The sequence below is a fragment of the Homarus americanus genome, unplaced genomic scaffold (genome assembly GCF_018991925.1).
Source record: "Homarus americanus isolate GMGI-L3 unplaced genomic scaffold, GMGI_Hamer_2.0 scaffold18710, whole genome shotgun sequence".
In the NCBI taxonomy this organism is placed as follows: domain Eukaryota; kingdom Metazoa; phylum Arthropoda; class Malacostraca; order Decapoda; family Nephropidae; genus Homarus; species Homarus americanus.
The window spans coordinates 116760-134586 of NW_024734532.1; the positions used below are offsets into that span (position 1 = coordinate 116760).

Below are 17827 nucleotides of genomic sequence, written 5' to 3' on the forward strand. Positions count from 1 at the left end.
ATAATAATGGTATATTAATACTATAATATGGATACAATTTATATTTTTATAGTAATTAAGATTAAAAATATATATAAATACCTAATAAAGCTTAAATTATATAAAAAAAAGGTTAATTCCAGCTTAACGATAGTAAAGTGAACCAAGTAAGAGAGTGAAGGAGATCATCAACAACAGTCACCTAAAGTTGTCTCTTAATTCAACCTCTACTTCCTCTGTCTTCCCTTATTATACCTCAAAAGTAAGTTATTCCTCTTTAAAGTACTTAATTCAGCCTTTGTGGTCATGGAAGTAGAGTATAAGTGTCCTAAGTAGTGTATATAAGCGTCAGTTGCTAGATCAAGTGTATGTCTAAGGTATATTTCCAAGAGTATTTTATTTTTACTATTTTTAGACTTTAATATTGGTAAGTTAGTTATAAGTTACTTAAATATGGTGTATAAGTGGGTCAGGGAGGGTATATAAGTGTACAGCCACTTATACTTTACGTGTGTAAGTATTTTTATCTCAAGTAAAATTTGTGTTTTTTTTGATAAATTATTAAATATTTTGGTTAATTATTATTATTATTATTATGGTAAATTTGTATCGTTACACCGTTCACTTTTAGCAAGTTAAAGATATATTTTTCTAGTGTATTTGTGTTGAGACCAAATATGTGACTAAGAGACTAAAAAATACAAAAAAAACCACTAGAAAAACCTAACCTAACCTAACCTAACCAAAAAAACCACTAGAAAAACAAAAACCTAACCTAACCTAACTGACTCTCACCATAAGATGTAATCACCTATTTCTTACCCTAATGGCCTGGTTCTTGTTCGTCGTTGGATTCTTACCGGTCACGTATGTTGGTCTTTACGGTCTTTACATTGTCGTGGTCTTAGTACTCTTACCTGAGGCTGGAGGAACACCGAGCGGTCGATAAAATGCTATAGTTTCTTCGTCTTTTCCCCTCAACTCTCCATCAGCTCCACACACTCCACGAGCGGTCGATAAAATGCTATAGTTTCTTCGTCTTTTCCCCCCAACTCTCCATCAGCTCCATATACTTTAAGTGACATCCACCGCAGACTTCCATGGTCGGAACTGAACTTGAATTTCAATATATGAGACCCAAAATAAAACTCGATTTTGATTGGGCCAAATATAGTCTGAATTAGCAAAAACGCTTTTGATTGGCCGTGTGACGTGTACGGGTACGCATGAGCGTCATGATTTATGAAGGAGACGCGAGAGACAGCAGTGTTGGGTGAGAGGCAGACGATAATGGCGGGAAATAATGGAAGAAAATAGAATTTTGGGGAAGAGCTGTCTCCGTTATTATACATTACCACCGGTAATGGTAATAGATGAAAATGATTTATAATTAGACGTCTTATTAGAATATGATAATAGATTAGTGGTCGGAATGAACGGTGTGTAAACGCAATAATACCATTATTATTATTATTATTATTATTATTATTATTAGTATTATTGGTGTGTAGTATTAATCTCAAATCATCATTACAGAGCGTTGAAATCATGTCTAATTCGGCCTGGACTGGTGCCAGACTTCACATCAACGAGTCAGACTTGTTGTGTCGGACGGGATGCGGTTACTATGGCAACCCCGCTTGGGACGGCCACTGCTCCAAGTGTTATAAGGAAATGATTCAGAAAACACAACAACGGAAGACTGTGTTTGACCCTACACAGAAGATACGCAAGTGAGTGATTAACCTTACTGAACGCTAACCTGACAATCTAATCTAATCTAACCTTATGCTACCCTAACCCTAACTGAACCTAACCTTAACCTAACCTAACTTAACCTAAACTTATGCTCACCTAACCTAACCTAACCCAACCCTCGAGATAAATTAATTAATGTCAAGGAAACACAAATCTGATCCTAGACTCCAAATAAAAACATCACACTAACACCGCAGTCAGTGTTTCTGTTTACATTATGATACGTTACCTTAGAGATGTCTGTGTGTGTCTGTATGTGGTGTAATGGTCAGCATGCTCGCCTCACAACCATGTGGTCCAAGGTTCGATCCCCGGACAGAGTGAAGCTATGGGCAAGTTTCTTAATGCCATTTGCCTCTGTCTACCCAGCAGTAATTGGGGACCTGGATGTTAATAGATTTGTGGACGGTGTTCCGGGGTAATGGTTAGCCAGTGCAGTTGGTGAGTTGTCCGGTCTTCTGGGGCTATTCCTTGACACTGGGTCATGCAGCTCTTTAACTCAGGGTGTGGTTGTTGTGTTGGCGACAGCTTCTACACCTTAAACACTGGGTCATGCAACTCGTTAACTCAGGTTGTGGTTGTTGTGTTGGCGACAGCTTCTACACCTTAAACACTGGGTCATGCAGCTCTTTAACTCAGGTTGTGGTTGTTGTGTTGGCGACAGCTTCTACACCTAAAGCAAACTCACCTCTAGGTGGTCCTCGGGCTGGCCATCCTCACTACACAAGGGGTAACCATTATTATACCACTATGGCTGAAGTAACTGCTATATCAAGTTAGATTACAGTACACACAAAACCTAACCTAACCTGACTACTGACTCAGGGAAGAATAAAGGGAGTATTACATATTGTACAAGTTATCAACCATTGTTTAGGATATCAACTGTTACTGTGTTATCCAGTGTTATCTTTTATCAGTCTATTGTTACAAGAGATAAATTTCATTATGACATTATGATTTTTTTCTTGTTGTAATCTGTGTTAAATATAACATCTGTTTAGTGTAATCAACCCCCCTGTACTTGGGTCTTTTGCCCCAGTGTTTCAGAGTTTGGGCTTGTTGGTGTTTCCTGAGCTGTACAGTGATTGTTTATAAACCGAGGAACTTTAATTATAAACTAGCATAGTGATTTAGTGGTTTTATGTGTAGTTAAGGACTTTAGGGTCGTTTGTATTATTGCGATGGTGATTGGGGAGATGAGTTGACTGCCGAACGAGTTGTTATTGTCGTCGGTGATTTTTGTTCGTCATGGAACCAACTGACGATTTTTATATGGATGTTGACGTCGTACAATACCGGTAATTAAGTTGATGTGAATTGTATTGGGGTTACCTGAAGATTAGACACCCCCAGCTTTATTCACCTGAAGATTAGATGCCCTAATGCTAACCTAACAAAACCTACATAAGAAAATAAGAACATAAGAAAATAAGGAGTCTGCAATAGGCCGGTTGGCCTGTGCATGGCAGCTCCTGTCGAGAGTTACTACCACTCTCTATCATCCATGAATCTATCTAGCCTCCTTTTGAAACTTTCCAGAGTTCCCGCACTTACTACAAAGTTGCTAAGCTTGTTCCACTCGTCCACCACCCTATTTGGGGACCAGTTTCTTCCTATCTCCCTCCTAAACCTAAACTTATCCAACTTGAATCTGTTGCTTCGAGTCCTATCCTGCTCGGATATTATAAGAACTTTATCTATATCCCCTTTATTGATTCCTTTCACCCACTTAATACTTCTATCATATCTCCCTGCACTCTTCGTCTTTCTAGGGAATGCAAGTTAAGTTTCTTTAACCTATCCTGATATGGAAGGTTTCTAAGTCCCGGAATCATTTTTGTCATTTTCAAGCTAATCGACTCTAGTGAATTTATATCCATTCTATAATAGGGCACCAGAACTGAACCGCATAATCGAGGTGCGGCCTCTGACTAGTGCAAGATATAGTTGCAATAAGACCTCTGCACTCTTGTTACTTACACTTCTAGATATAAAACCTAATACTCTGTTTGCCTTATTTCGAACATTAACGCACTTTTCTAGGCCGTAGGTCCGGGCTTACAAGTACCCCTAGGTCTCTTTCACAAGTCGACTTCTCTAGGTTGATGTTGTTAAGGTGTCTAATCATCAGGTAAAATAAACTAGGGTGTCTAATCATCAGGTAAAATAAACTAGGGTGTCTAATCATCAGGTAAAATAAACTGAAGTTGTTTAAACCTTAATACTCTATGCTTACATTTAGTAAACATTACATCGTTTACAGTAAAGTGAGTCGTTCGGTGAGCGATGTGTCAGAGCTGACCTCGACGGCGACCTCTTTGATGAGCCGCAAGTTTGACCGTTTTGAGGAGAAGCGACGGCAACAGCTTGACAAGAAGACCAAAGCTGTCAAGTCTATCTTTCGCAAGTCACAGAGTAAGGGTGAGTGTGTGTGTGTGTTTATCCGGCAATACTGTTACCTTTATTTATATACACTGTCTAGGTACATTGTTTATATACCTACACTGTCTTGGTACTGTTCATTGTTTTGCAGTACATATTCAGTGACCTTTTCCTTGTGTTCCAGACCCCAGTAAAGGAGAGCACGTCAAACCCACGCGACAACACAGCATTGAATCTCAGAGCGTCGGCCAAGAGTTCAACGAATTTCTCAAGGTTAGTGAGTTGGGTTAAGCTAGGTTCGTCATTTCCATTATTGCACCTTGTAAAATTATGCAAATTTTATCGATGACTTTTGTTATTGTTTGGGGCAGCGTTAAGGGCTATCAAATACCCGATGTCGTTAGGTAAATAAACTCTAATCGTCCCTAGTGTCGTAAGGCAAACATGCACTAACGACTCATCCTTCTCCGCAGACCCTAAGCAAGGACACCCAGATTAGGGTCAGCAAGCAGATCAACAGTTTCGTGGACAAGATGTTACGTTGCGTGGAATTCCAGTCGGTCGATGAATCAGGCGAACAGGTCCACGACTTTTACAACACCATGAATGAAATGGTTACTCTGCCTGGAGCCTATCATGGTAAGTGTGGTATGCATGGTCACTGTTGGCAGCCTATCATGGTAAACTTGTTATAGATCGTCAGTATTGGCAGCCTATCATGGTAAACTTGTTATAGATCGTCAGTATTGGCAGCCTATCATGAGAGGGCTAATCTTCATGTGATACTACGACCTTTAGAATTTAACATGATAATTATAGACATTTTAAATTATATGTCTTATCTAGTTTACCAATGTGGTCAAATTTTGTCTTCAATAGTGTTAACAATATGGTCCAATTATGTCCTTCCTAGTGTTACCAATATGGTCCAATTATGTCCTTCCTAGTGTTACCAATTACTGATGGTCGTTCGTCAATTTGATTTATTTTTGTTGTTCTCAGAGTTGACCCAAGAGGAGGTCGACAGGGTAAACGAACTGACGGAACGTTATGTCACCACACGTCTCTACAAGGCTCTCATAACCTTGGTCAACGCTGTCAACGAGGAGAAAGATTTGGCCATACAGAACAGGTAATGAGTGTGTGTGGGTGGGTGGGTGTGGGTGGGTGGGTGTGGGTGTGTGTGTGTGTGTGTGTGTGTGTGTGGGTGGGTGGGTGGGTGGGTGTGTGTAATAATTATAATAATAATAATAATTAACAGTTTATTGAAAAAGTTTGGCAGACCGAAGGCTGAAAATATACACTGGACAAAAATGATTTATTGTATACAAAGACATGGGGTAGGTGGGTCGTTTAACAAAAGCTTTCATTACTAAAAGAAGAAGGAACAATGATTGAACATACAAATTATTATAGTTTACAGTTAGTGGCCCGGGCCCCTGGACTGGTCATGGAGACACTAGGTGGTGTGGTGTTCACCTGGTGTAGTAACTCGTCCTCGGGTGTTGATATGAAGGACCTCACGTGTGTGTGTGTGTGGTGAGGTCATGAACACATGTACAAGGTGTCTGACAGGTCATACACACATGTCCAGGGTGTGTTATAGGTCACTCACACACACACACACACATACACACACACACACACACACACACATGTACACAGTGTCTTACCTGTTAACACAAATGCCAGTGTGTTAATTTTTTCCTCATTTTCATTATTGGTTTATTTATATTTATTTATTAATTTTTTTTTAAGAATTCGCAGTTTGGCTTGGGTGAGCAGCCAGCACCTGGAGTGTGGGGTGAAGGAGACGAGCGAGGAAGTGAGGGAGTCGTTGGACCTCGTTATCACCGGTACGTCACGTTGGTGTGACCCCCCCCCCCGGGTCTCTCCCGCCAAACTTATTTTAAACGCCTCAGTTAAGAACGTTCAGGTTACGGGCAAGTCGAAGGGAATGATTGAAACCCGTCTTTTGGCGCATTCAATATTTATTGATGTGGTCAAAACCGGCAGAGGAGAAGGCGTTCATAATACAGGTTGACAATCCTTTATCCGAAATCCTTGGGGCCAGAGGCCTTTCGGTTTTCGGAATTTTTCGGTTTTCAGAATGGTTAGGTTTTTTTTTTTATGTGTATTAGCCCACCCGGGCATAGATCACTGACCCACATTGGGGCCTGGGGGTCTAAAATATAATAAAAATTATAATAATAATAATAATAATTCATAGGTCTAGGTCGTGTTTCTCACCTTTGATTTTTTATCATTCTTGTATTTCTTTATTGCATTATTATTATTATTATTTTATTATTACAATATTATTATTAATAATGTTGTTATCATTATTAATATTATTAGTATTATTGTTATTATTTTATTTTGTTTTTTTTTTATTAAAAATTTTATTTACTATGAATAATTATTATTATTATAATTATTATTACTATTACTATTACATTTTCGCCCCCCAGGCCCCGATGTGGGTCAGTGATCTGTGCCTGGGTGGGCTAATAATCCCTGTTAAAAAAAAAAAAAAACTTTCGGTTTTTAGAGCTTTTCGGTTTTTGGAATTTCGGATAAAGGGTTGTCAACCTGTATTACAAGGTGATCCATCTGATACATAATTAGTTACTCTCACACAATTTTATCTTAATTACAATTTATTAAACATACAGACATAACACAAAGTTCATAACTCTATTAATCTTAGCTTCGCTTCATTCTGCATTGTCTTATTACTCCAGGTTAGGCAGAAACGAGTAGGAGTAATTAGTCAACAATATTTCAGTACCGAGGGGTATGTCATCACTTAGGCCTTACTTACAAGTGCGGGTCAATGCAGATCAGTATGGCGTTCCAAGAGAAAACAGTATTGCGTAAATCGTCCCAGCACAGGAGAAGGCCGGTCTTCACAGCATCACTGGAGAGGGCGATCTGTCTCATGGAGGGGCGGGCAGCCACCTCCACCAGTCTAAGACAGTCCACTCAGCAGAACCAGGACTTGTCTGTAAACACTTCTACATCTGGCGAGGTCACAAGTCGAAAGGTTTAATGGCATCACACGCCAGCACTGTAGCTGAAGCCAGCGACGATAACACTTATGGTCGCTGGAAAAACTATCCTCACAAAATTGCGTTAGATAATAACACAACGGACCAAGGGTTATAACCTGACCTCACCGAGACAACAGGAGTCACGGTGTTCATTGTGAAAATCATCCCCCAGATAGTATTTTGGTGCGGCTGTGGTGTTTGTAGTCTAAAGGTCTTACATCCTGAAGATTAAACTCCCTAACTGTACACCCTAAACCTAACCTAAACTAACCTAACTTTCATATCTATGTTATTCATTAGATGGAGGGTTTCACATCAAGCGAACTCTCAACAGACTTTAATCTCTACTGTATATAGTTAATTGCATATCTTCACTACAGATTATGTGTCCAACTCTACAGAACTGATCGAGATGAACAGCAAGCGAGTGCCGTCAGACAAACTAAAATGCCTGGTGTCGTCAAGCCACCACGTGCTAAACCTACTGAAGCAGTCTAACGGCGGCTCTCCGGCCTCCGCGGATGACTTCCTCCCGGCCCTAATCTACTGCATCTTACAGGCTAATCCTCCTCTACTACACAGCAACATTGCTTACATCACCAACTTTGCCCAGCAGAGTAGTTTACAGAGCGGAGAAGCCGGGTATTTCTTCACTAACTTGGTACGTGGTATTTGTGGTATCCTTCTGTACAGTAATGGGCCCATCGTCTGGTTTAGCCCCTATAGGTCACCCGAGCATCGCGAGTAACATCATTGTTTGTGTTTACAGTGTTGTGCCGTGGCGTTCATCGAGAAAATGACGGCTGATAGTCTGGGGTTGACGGCAGACGAATTCGAGCGATATATGTCTGGTGTAGCCCTGCCGCCTAATGCCCTGGAGGGAGATGCCTGGCTCTGTGAGGTAAGGGGGGGTGAGGTAAAGGAGGGGGTGTGTGAGGTGAAGGAGTGGGTGTTTGAGGTGAAGGAGGGGGTGTGTGAGGTGAAGGAGGGGGGTGTGAGGTGAGGTAAGGGGTGGGTGAGGTGAAGGAGGGGGTGTGTGAGGTGAAGGAGGGGGGGTGTGAGGTGAGGTAAGGGGTGGGTGAGGTAAAGGAGTGGTGTGTGAGGTAAAGGAGTGGTGTGTGAGGTAAGGTTAGAGTTAGGTAATGCAACTTAACCTTACTCAACATGACCTTACCTAAATTACAGTAGCTTAACACTACCCTAATCTAACCTAACCTACCCTAACATAACCTACCCTAATCTAACCTAACCTAACCTACCCTAATATTTGAAACTAAAACTCGAACCTAATACTTGAACGTTCTCCTCCAGGGTATGAGGGTGATGCAGCAAAACCTGAAGACCCTCGATGACCTCCAAGTCAGGATGGATCGCCTAATTACTGAGTCCGATTCTCTGGTGCAGGAGATGGATGTGATCCAGGTGAGCCTCGACGACCACGATCTTGTTCACTGCCGCACATAACCTCATTAAACTGTATTAGATGAGTTTACGGTGTTAGCTTAGGTTTGGTTAGGTAGACTAGGTTGGGTTTGGTTAGGTATGCTAGGTTGGGTTTGGTTGGGTAGGCTGAGTTGGGTTTGGTTGGGTAGGCTGAGTTAGGTTAGGCATCCTTCATGATGCTAAGTATAAACCTCATTCATCAGGAGAACATGACCAAGGAAGTGACGGCCGTAATTGAACGAACGCCTCTGACCATCCGACCGCGGCGGGCTGACATAGATGAGGAGGTCCCAGCTTCTGATCTCCTGCCACCTCCCCTCACCCCCCAGGTAATTGCTGACCCCCTGATGTAATGGGCGACAGTACCCATTGCAGTCATTTAAAATTTTATTTTTAATTCATTGTGCGCCCCCAAAGTTTGCCCTGTCCAGTATAAATCATCTGTTGTTAGTATTAAAAGTGTCGTCCCTGTAGTGAAGGTGTTAGTGGTGATAGTCTACTAACACCTGGTGTATGGGGTCACCTCTGAGCTGAATAAAATCATCTGTTGTTAATATTAAAAGTGTCGTCCCTGTAGTGAAGGTGTTAGTGGTGATAGTCTACTAACACCTGGTGTATGGGGTCACCTCTGAGCTGAATAAAATCATCTGTTTTTAACCAAATAAGTGAAGTTTATTTTAAGTTTCTAAATATAGTTGACCTTAAGATTAGGCACCCCAGATTATTTGACCTGATTAATAATCACCTTATGTTGGTTTAACCTAATCCGTCTTCACTAACCTAACCTGATTTTGTTGAGGAATAAACCAAATTATTGCCGACCTCAATCGCGATTAATAACGTCGGTTGTTTTCGGCAGATGATGGCGGGCGGGAAACTACTGACCGTCGAGGCGAGCGGCACAGCGACCGGCGGTAGCGGCTATCCCTCGCACCCCTCGACCGCTCCGCTCAGCCCGGATATCTTGGCCGCCCAGCAGAGTCTATCGTTCCTACAGGGGCTGACTGACCTTGGCGCTGGTCTGACACTGGCACTAGACACAGGTGGTTCACAGGGCGTAGAGAACGTCAAGTATCAAGAGAATAAGTCCCTCCTTGACGACTCTCCTCCCTCCAATATGTCTTCCCTTCCCGATCTGCTGGACTCCTTCGGTCCACTGGAGGGCAGCGGACCCGTCAGTCTGCCGTCCGTCGTCGACCCCTTCGTCCGGTCCGCCGGCTCTACTCCTCCTCCTCTGCCACCCAAACACTCGTCCGTTCCGCCGCCCCTCGTCGCCCGGATCGGAGCGGGACCGGCCGTTCTCGATCCGTCGCAGCCGCCCCCTCGGTCGTCGTACTCCGGATTCACCATCCAGGGAGGCAGGATCCCCAACATACCGTGCGACACCGGCCACCTCCCCCACTCCTTCTCCACGCCTCCGGACCCCCTCTCGCCCCCCCTGGAGGGCCCCCAGCCCCCCCTCCCGCCGCCCCTCATCCCCACGGCCTCCGGGGCAGAAGGGGGCAGCAGCGGGGCATCGTCTGAGGTGAGCACCCCCAGGCAACAGCTACAGAAGGAGGACACAATAGACAAGGTGTACAGTGTGTTGGGTGACATCGTCCAGACTTTCGACAGTCTTCTCTGAATCTACGCAACAAACTCTTAATTCGGTCCCTATTTTATAATACTTTTGGCCTCGTGTGCTGAACTTACGTCGACTTTGAGGTTTTGTATTGACCTTTATGGTGTTCATTATATAAGAGTCAAATAATTTAGATTTATACATTGTTTGATCTGTCTATTGAGTTTTAAATGGTGATGGGGAAATATTATCACACACACACACACACACACACACACACACACACACTCACACACACACACACTCACTCTACAGCTCCAAACATCATCTTGACTCTTAACCCCCAAACTGACGTCTCACAGATAAACAAGAATTAATAAACGTATCTTTGTGCCATTTTCTCTAATAGTACGGTTTAGGTACGAAGTTGGGAGAAAATCTTTACATGTTCTCAATGAAATTTATTAGTATGGATGACACACATGTGGTTTTATTATTAACGCTTGCCAAAGATGATTGCACGCCAGTTTAAGTTGTGGTGTGTGATTGTAAAGGATTGTATAAAGATGACCCTAGTTACTTTATTTCACCTGGTGATGAACTATCCTTATGCTAACCTAACTTAACCCCCCCCCCCCAAGGTGTTTGATAACCAGGTGAAGTAAATTTAATGAGGTTAGTCTCAAAGTGATCCTGTTATACTAAAGCTATTCCAAGTAATAGGTCATTATACCCCTTGTACTGTATATAGGAGTTGTGTTTTTTTACATAGCGTTTTTTATCGTGTGTGTTCGGCGTTCCTCTCAATATTGCGTGAATGCCCCGAGGTTGGTAGAGTTGGCCGAAATAGGAATTATCGTCTGTGTTTACTTCTGCGTGCGTGAATGTCATATTGCTTTGTGTGTCTCCAGTGTTTAGGAGCCCCGATTTATTTTCCACGTTATGATTCAACATTTTATTTCTTGCCTAACCTAACCCCAGATTATTTTTCACCTGATAATTAAGCACTGTAAACCTAACCTAACCCCAGTATTCTTTACCTGGTGATTAAACACACTAATCCTGACCTAATGTAACCCTAGTTTATTTGACCCATGTTCTTGTAGCATTACTGTAGTGTGTAACCTAACCTAACCCAACCCAAGCTAACCTGACTTTTGTATTTAGTTTTAAAATGACCTGACCTAATCTGTTTTTAATTTATAGTGACCTGACCTAACTTAACCTAACTTTCGTTCTTAGTTTAAAATAACCAAACCTAACCTGATCTGACCTGACCTGACATTTAATCTTAGTTTTCAATGATGTGACCTAGCATTTATCTTGACTTGTTAAAGGTCACGTGTGTTTCTGCTTTTCGTATTGACGTTGAATATCTCACGAGTCGAGTATTTTTACGTTAGATTTTTATGAAATTTTTGTAAGCATTTCATTAGTCGTTTAATCGTGCGGATAAACGACTCACGGATACTATTGGTGATTCGGAGTATGATGCACGTCTAGAGGTGTGGTTCGTAAATCATTCTTCTGGTTGTGTCCATTTCACTAGCAATATATTAACACTTATTATTTATCACACTCTACAGATCTAATCAGACAGTAATACATTGGTACTCCTTTGTTGACCCTATGACTAGTGTGTTATTACTGTGATGCTGTGACCATTAATCTTACCCTAAATTGATGCTAAGGTTTAATAAAAGGTTTGGAAATATAACTTGGGATAATTTGTCTACAGTCAAATGATGTGTTAAATTCATGTTAAACCCAGCTAAACCTCTCGAACAAATGCTTAAAGGAGATTGAAAGTGATTGGTTAACGCTCACAGGATCATGGTGACTCATGGGTTCGTTTATTTCACCAACCTATGGCATTATGCTTATTCCCGACTGTTAAATAGGTCTCGATTTTTTTTTTTTCCCGTACATGAGTTTTGAATAGTTCCTATGGCTAGTGTTGGGGTCCTGAAGGAATTGGAATGTTTTCGTTTATACGGACTTTTCCCGAGTTTACTATGTCTGTATTATGTGATTGGTTGGTTGAGATGACGGTTATTGCTGGTGGTCTAAGGGGTCTCTTTCTAGTCTCGTTGTTATTAATGTACAGTGAAACCTCCATATAATGCGCTTCACATCTCACGGAACCTTGATATAATGGGCTTTCCTCTGTATATAGTCCGTTAAATCGAGGTTTCACATCTAATGGACCCTTGATATAATGGGCTTTCCTCTGTATATAGTCCGTTAAATCGAGGTTTCACATCTAATGGACCCTCGATATAATGGACTTTCCTCTATATATAGTCCGTTAAATCGAGGTTTCACTGTAAAATAAATGGCTATAAATATCGGTGTATTATGAGGTAAAAAACTCTGGTTGTTGAGTCAAACTAGGAAGAATGAGACAGCCATATTAAGTTAGGTGTGAAAGCAACTATATTTAGTGTATTAATTAAAGCTATATAAATATATATAACCAAAGATATAGAGTGGATGATTGTATAGAAGATTCACAACGTGTTATTTATTAACCTTAATGCACCTCTAATTATCATCTAGGTACGGGAGTTTTATTACTAAAAAAATAAAGAACTTATATCGACCTTGAGTTTATTTTTTTATCATTGACAATAGTTAGGATGATACCATTCTTGAGGGTGACACTGTATCACTACCACTACCAACAACACCACCACCACTATCATCGTTGAATGTTAATAACACGATCTTAGTAGTGGTGACATTGCAGAAAAGCACAGTACGGATGTCCCTCATTAATGCTACAACTAATGTACAGTACAGCACAGTACAGTATAGTACAGTTCAGTACAGTACAGTATAGTACAGTACAGATGTCTCTCATTAATGTTACAACATGTAAATAAATGTATCTTTAACAGGGTGAGTTAAAAGTCAGTTATAATAGGAGAAAGTTATTTATTTCCTTGTTTACAACGACTGATTTAACTGAGAACTCTTTACGTGAATGTGTTGTGATGTAGTCACTGAAGAGCGGCGACGTACAGTACAGTGTGTGTAAAAAAAGAAAAGTTTCCACTGAGAAGGTATATTAATACACCCTGTACCTGGACCCTAGTGGCAGGAATGTGGACTGAGGACCACCATATGTACGGTAATAACACAGTAAATATAGTTTATACCTTTAGAATAACTCAAGAGGCACTAGAGTGTGAAGTAACAAGACGATCTGTGACCAAGAGGAGAGAGTAAAATAAACTTAACAAGACTTAACATAGTTTCCCTTACCAAAGTGACTCTCTCTTAAATATTAAATGCTTATAAATATATTTAAATAATTGAGTGAACAATTGGTAAATTTTTATTTATTTTTATTTAGTAATTAGCAAATACAAATTAAACTAAATAAATAAATAAAAAAAGAAATATATGCAGAAATAAAGGAGAAATAACAAAAACATCCAATATTACCAAAACTATAATAAAAACCCACAATAAAAACTAGAAACAAAAAAGATGTGGATCATCCTTCTAGTGACACAAGGGTCATGGAGGGACTCCCCTAACATATAAAGGCCCAAGAAAACATGAAATAGAATAACTTGGCCTGACTGAGACCGGCCTGGTACTGCACCCTCAGAGCTAATGGTTCATCTCTATATCACCAACCAACCCAACTACTTCAATACTGTTGTCGACAGTGAAGGACAGACCGAGACTGTCAAGACATAAACAAATTTAATAAAAAAATTATCTATGAGGTCAATATTTATTATATTGGCTGTGACTTAATACTTGCATTTTACTCCAAGTTCACTGATCAAATATAATAGTTACCCCAGGAACGTTTTCTGTGATCAAATATAATAGTTACCCTAAAACCTTCCTCTTATTAAAGCACAATCCTTTATATTCTTCTTCCTCTCATCAAAACACAATCGTTTTTATTCTTGTTCCTCTCATCAAACCACAAGGAAATAACACAAGATAGATGGAAGAAACAAATGTCAAAGTGTGTGGTAATGGTCCCTGCTGGAGGGAGGCCTTATATAAAGTTATCAAGGCATTATTGCCAAAGTACACACAGTGACAAAATTGACACAATTTAAGATAATTAATAATATGATAGAATATTGTTATAATTGTTAGATCATTTAAAACTAAATGTAATGTAAAAGTTGTTCCTTTTATAGAGGGTGAGAGGGAGCCGTGTGTCATGGCCTCCTCCATGTAAACAAAGCGGAGAAAAATATTGTGAAGAAAATTGGTTTGTGTTAAAATGAAGTTGTGGAGGACCTACTAGTTTAGGGTGTGAGAGGATTTTATAATATTAGAACGCATGTGGTGCACGTATTTATAGCAATTCCTTATTTACCTCACTTATATATCAGTCAATACCTTATTATTTCAATACCGCTTACTGTATCAATTTATTAGCCATAATATAACATTCTAAGGTTGTTGTGGCCACATATTATTGTAAATTAATGCAAAGGAAGATAGAACATTTAAATTAACCAACAGCTCAACGTTTAATAATTTAGGTATAGACTAAAAATGTTACCCAACCAACCCAATGTCCGCAAGAGAAGTGGGACATCTTTGAGATCATGTATATATAATGATTAAGCATTTATTATAAATACCTAGTGTAATAATGCCTGGGTTGTTTCAATTCCGTCCACAATCCCGCTTAAACTATAGACACACCCTCAGAGCTAACGGTCATCAAATTGGATATTTATTGCTGTACAGCCAAAAGAACACTCTACAATCCTGTGTGTGGAGCCTTAGCAACAGCAATTGTATTATCCATGTTCTGTGGATGATAGTATTAATGGTAAATTTAATGGTTACCGTTCAAATGATTATGAAATTATGCTGATGGATGTAAAAATGGTGATTTGATCTTATTGTTTAAAATTTTTAAAATTTAGAAATAAAAAGCTTGATTTTGTGTAATTTGACATTTTACAACATCTCTCATGGGAAGAGTACAGTGTATACTTGAATTTTGTATTTAGGTATATAGGTGTGAAATGTATGTATGGAGAGCAGGCAAATTAATTTAGAAACTCAAAACTTAAACTTACCCCAAATTCCTAAACCTAACCCATGAATTATACCAAGATCTGGTTGTTAACAAACCAGCTAACAAAATATCTCAAATTATATACTTACATTCTGCAGGCAGAAATGCCATATAAATAAAAAGTGTCGAACGATCAAAAACTACTGATTGTAACCCAAAATTATTAAAATTGCGGCAACATAATATCATATTAACTAGCTAAAATTACACAATTTCAATTAGATATAAGTACCAGTATTTTTTTTTTTTCGCTCTTCTCCAAATAATATGAACATAAACACTTCAGAAAGGATAGGTCATGGGTTGATGGTATACCAGGGTAAAAACATGAAGAACTGATAGATGTATAACAATGTTCACAAAGTGTACTAGGTACCAATTATTTATCAAATAATTCAGCTCCTAAAATATACGGCATTGTAAAGTATATGTCTCAAACCAATAAAATACTGACTCCGTAATATCATACTCTTAACTTGTCAATAAATGACACAGAGCCACATTGGGGCTTACTACCATAAATATAGAATTACTTGACTTTTTTAGGTTTTTACTATCCAGACCATAGTCTACGATTCCACAAATCCCTTTATTTATTTTTTTCGTTTGAAGTTATGATTCAAACTATTCTAGTGCACATTGCAAATTGTAGAATGTATATTGTTAAATCAAACTCATAATATGAGCTTGTTCAAGTTCTTTGAGTAGTATTGGTTAATGAGTGAAACTTATGTTCTTATATTTTATTTTCTCCAGAAAGGTGACTGTGTTGGTTGCTGTTTATCAAATCACCAGAATTATCTGCAAGATCTATTGTCAGATTTTAGAAATGAGTGGTGGGGCCTGTTCAACCACCAAGAGGCCAAGATTATTTATTAACGACTTGTTATATATGACATTATTAGTTGTAATTTAAAAGGAAACCATTTGCATATAAAACCAATTATACAACAGAACACAAACTTTATTTAGTGAGCAACTAAACAGCCAGCCCACAACATTTGCGGTACTGTATAGAATTCATAAATATTAAACGGCACAATACATATATGTAAATATAGCTTAAGTATATACGAAGAATACAACTGAACAAACAATTTTTTTCAAATAACCAACAGTAATAATAATGAAACGATATGTTGAAAATTGACAATAGAAAATAATATAAAAATATTCTCTCCATTAATAACTTTATATAATATACTTGTACCTATTATGACAGGGATAATTAACCCAATACAATTTAATTTTCCTGCTTTTTTTCCTCCTCAAGTCTAATTTCTAAGTATTCCCCAAAATATAGCCAAGCACCAGCTACTTTTTTTTCACGGTAGGTGAGTCATTGAATGCCTAGTGGCCAGGTAAGCACGTGACAGTTGAGAAGGAGTGTTCACATATTGCAGTGCTTGGTGTACCAAAGGTGAGAGGAAGCCGCATAAGCCGTGTATGTGAGTTAATCCATTTCAGAAAGTATATATCTGAATTTTCACCTAAATGTTTTTTGAGAACTGGGCAATAAAATTCTAATGTCACTTAGCAACATGACATCTACTTACCAGAAGAGACCAGTGTCAGCCACATATGAGTTTAGCCAAATGGGGCAAGATCCTTGAAGTAATAAACAAGTCTTGGATTCTGGGCCAAATGACTAGAAACAGACTGCAAGTATCCTGGAGTTGGAGTTCACCAAACTCAGCATTGAGCTCTACTAAGGCAAAGTATTCCAAAAGACAAGTACAGTTGATTGATGTAAATCAGCTTCACTATCAAAACCTGGCGAACACAGAATGTCTCATATATACTTGGTAAATTGTTAAGTATTGGGGCAGTTTGTGTTATGCTTTTATTCCCATGGTATTCTTGTAAGCACGATGATCAAGTCTTTTGATGAGATATTCTTTCATTGCCAGTGGCGTTGTTGTCTAGATGTCTAACACTACTGGATGAGATCCACATAAAGAATTCTTGTCATGAAGTCAGTCATGGGATTGTAAAGCTGATCTGGCAGGTCCAAGTGTCGCAGAAATTCCTTCACATGTATGCAGCATGAATTCTTCTGCATTTTATCTGTTTCAATAATCCAAAGGCCATTGCTGCATCACACTCAGCTTCTACATGACGCGCTATCCAATCCTTTTGAAGAAGGTACCAGCTGGTTGAAAAATGGGTGATGGACCACTGCTTGCTTTTCCAAGTATGCACCATTGCTAACCAAATGTATGGATAACTTGAATTAATTCTGCCACTATATATCTGTATTTATTGTGCACCTATACTTATCCTGGCAGAAAACAAAAGAATTACAGGATGGAGACTGGCAAATTACACCAACCCCAGTGGTCAGACATTATGACATTGAATGCTATGAGCATTTCAAATACATTGTTTATTGGCTTTTTAAAAGCATCGAGGGCAACTTATTCAACTGCCTGAGCACAAGTGAGGGCAATATGCCTGCCACACACTTTGTTATCGACGGGCTGAGAAGCGGGTCGCGCTGTGTGTTTGGTTCTATAGATGGGAAATGATATATACAACTGAGTTCAAAAAGTATGCAGTCTAAGACATCACCTCTCT

The 17827-nt window shown here is 39.4% G+C and overlaps 1 protein-coding gene across 2 annotated transcripts; it reads left to right on the plus strand.

Moving 5' to 3' along the window:
- Positions 1-123: 123 nt before the first annotated feature.
- On the plus strand, positions 124-13431 carry LOC121870279 (rab5 GDP/GTP exchange factor-like). 2 transcript variants are annotated; one of them, XM_042372066.1, is made up of 12 exons: positions 124-241; positions 1516-1712; positions 4004-4161; positions 4307-4395; positions 4596-4761; positions 5125-5254; positions 5881-5978; positions 7556-7836; positions 7945-8076; positions 8487-8597; positions 8822-8947; positions 9478-13431. In XM_042372066.1, exons 2-12 carry the CDS (start codon positions 1528-1530, stop codon positions 10240-10242), a joined length of 2241 nt encoding a protein of 746 aa, XP_042228000.1. In that variant the 5' UTR covers positions 124-241; positions 1516-1527; the 3' UTR covers positions 10243-13431. The 2 variants fall into 2 exon arrangements, with proteins under 2 accessions (XP_042228000.1, XP_042228001.1); XM_042372067.1 differs by having other exon boundaries at positions 7577-7836.
- The last annotated feature ends 4396 nt before the right edge of the window (positions 13432-17827 follow it).

What these genes read in the sequence shown, in the direction of transcription:
- LOC121870279 (XM_042372066.1), top strand. Translation starts at nt 1,528, where the DNA reads ATGTCTAATTCGGCCTGGACTGGTGCCAGACTTCACATCAACGAGTCA. An exon ending in AGTTCAACGAATTTCTCAAG is followed by an intron (nt 4,396 to 4,595) that starts GTTAGTGAGTTG and finishes CCTTCTCCGCAG; the next exon opens with ACCCTAAGCAAGGACACCCA. An exon ending in GAGATGCCTGGCTCTGTGAG is followed by an intron (nt 8,077 to 8,486) that starts GTAAGGGGGGGT and finishes GTTCTCCTCCAG; the next exon opens with GGTATGAGGGTGATGCAGCA.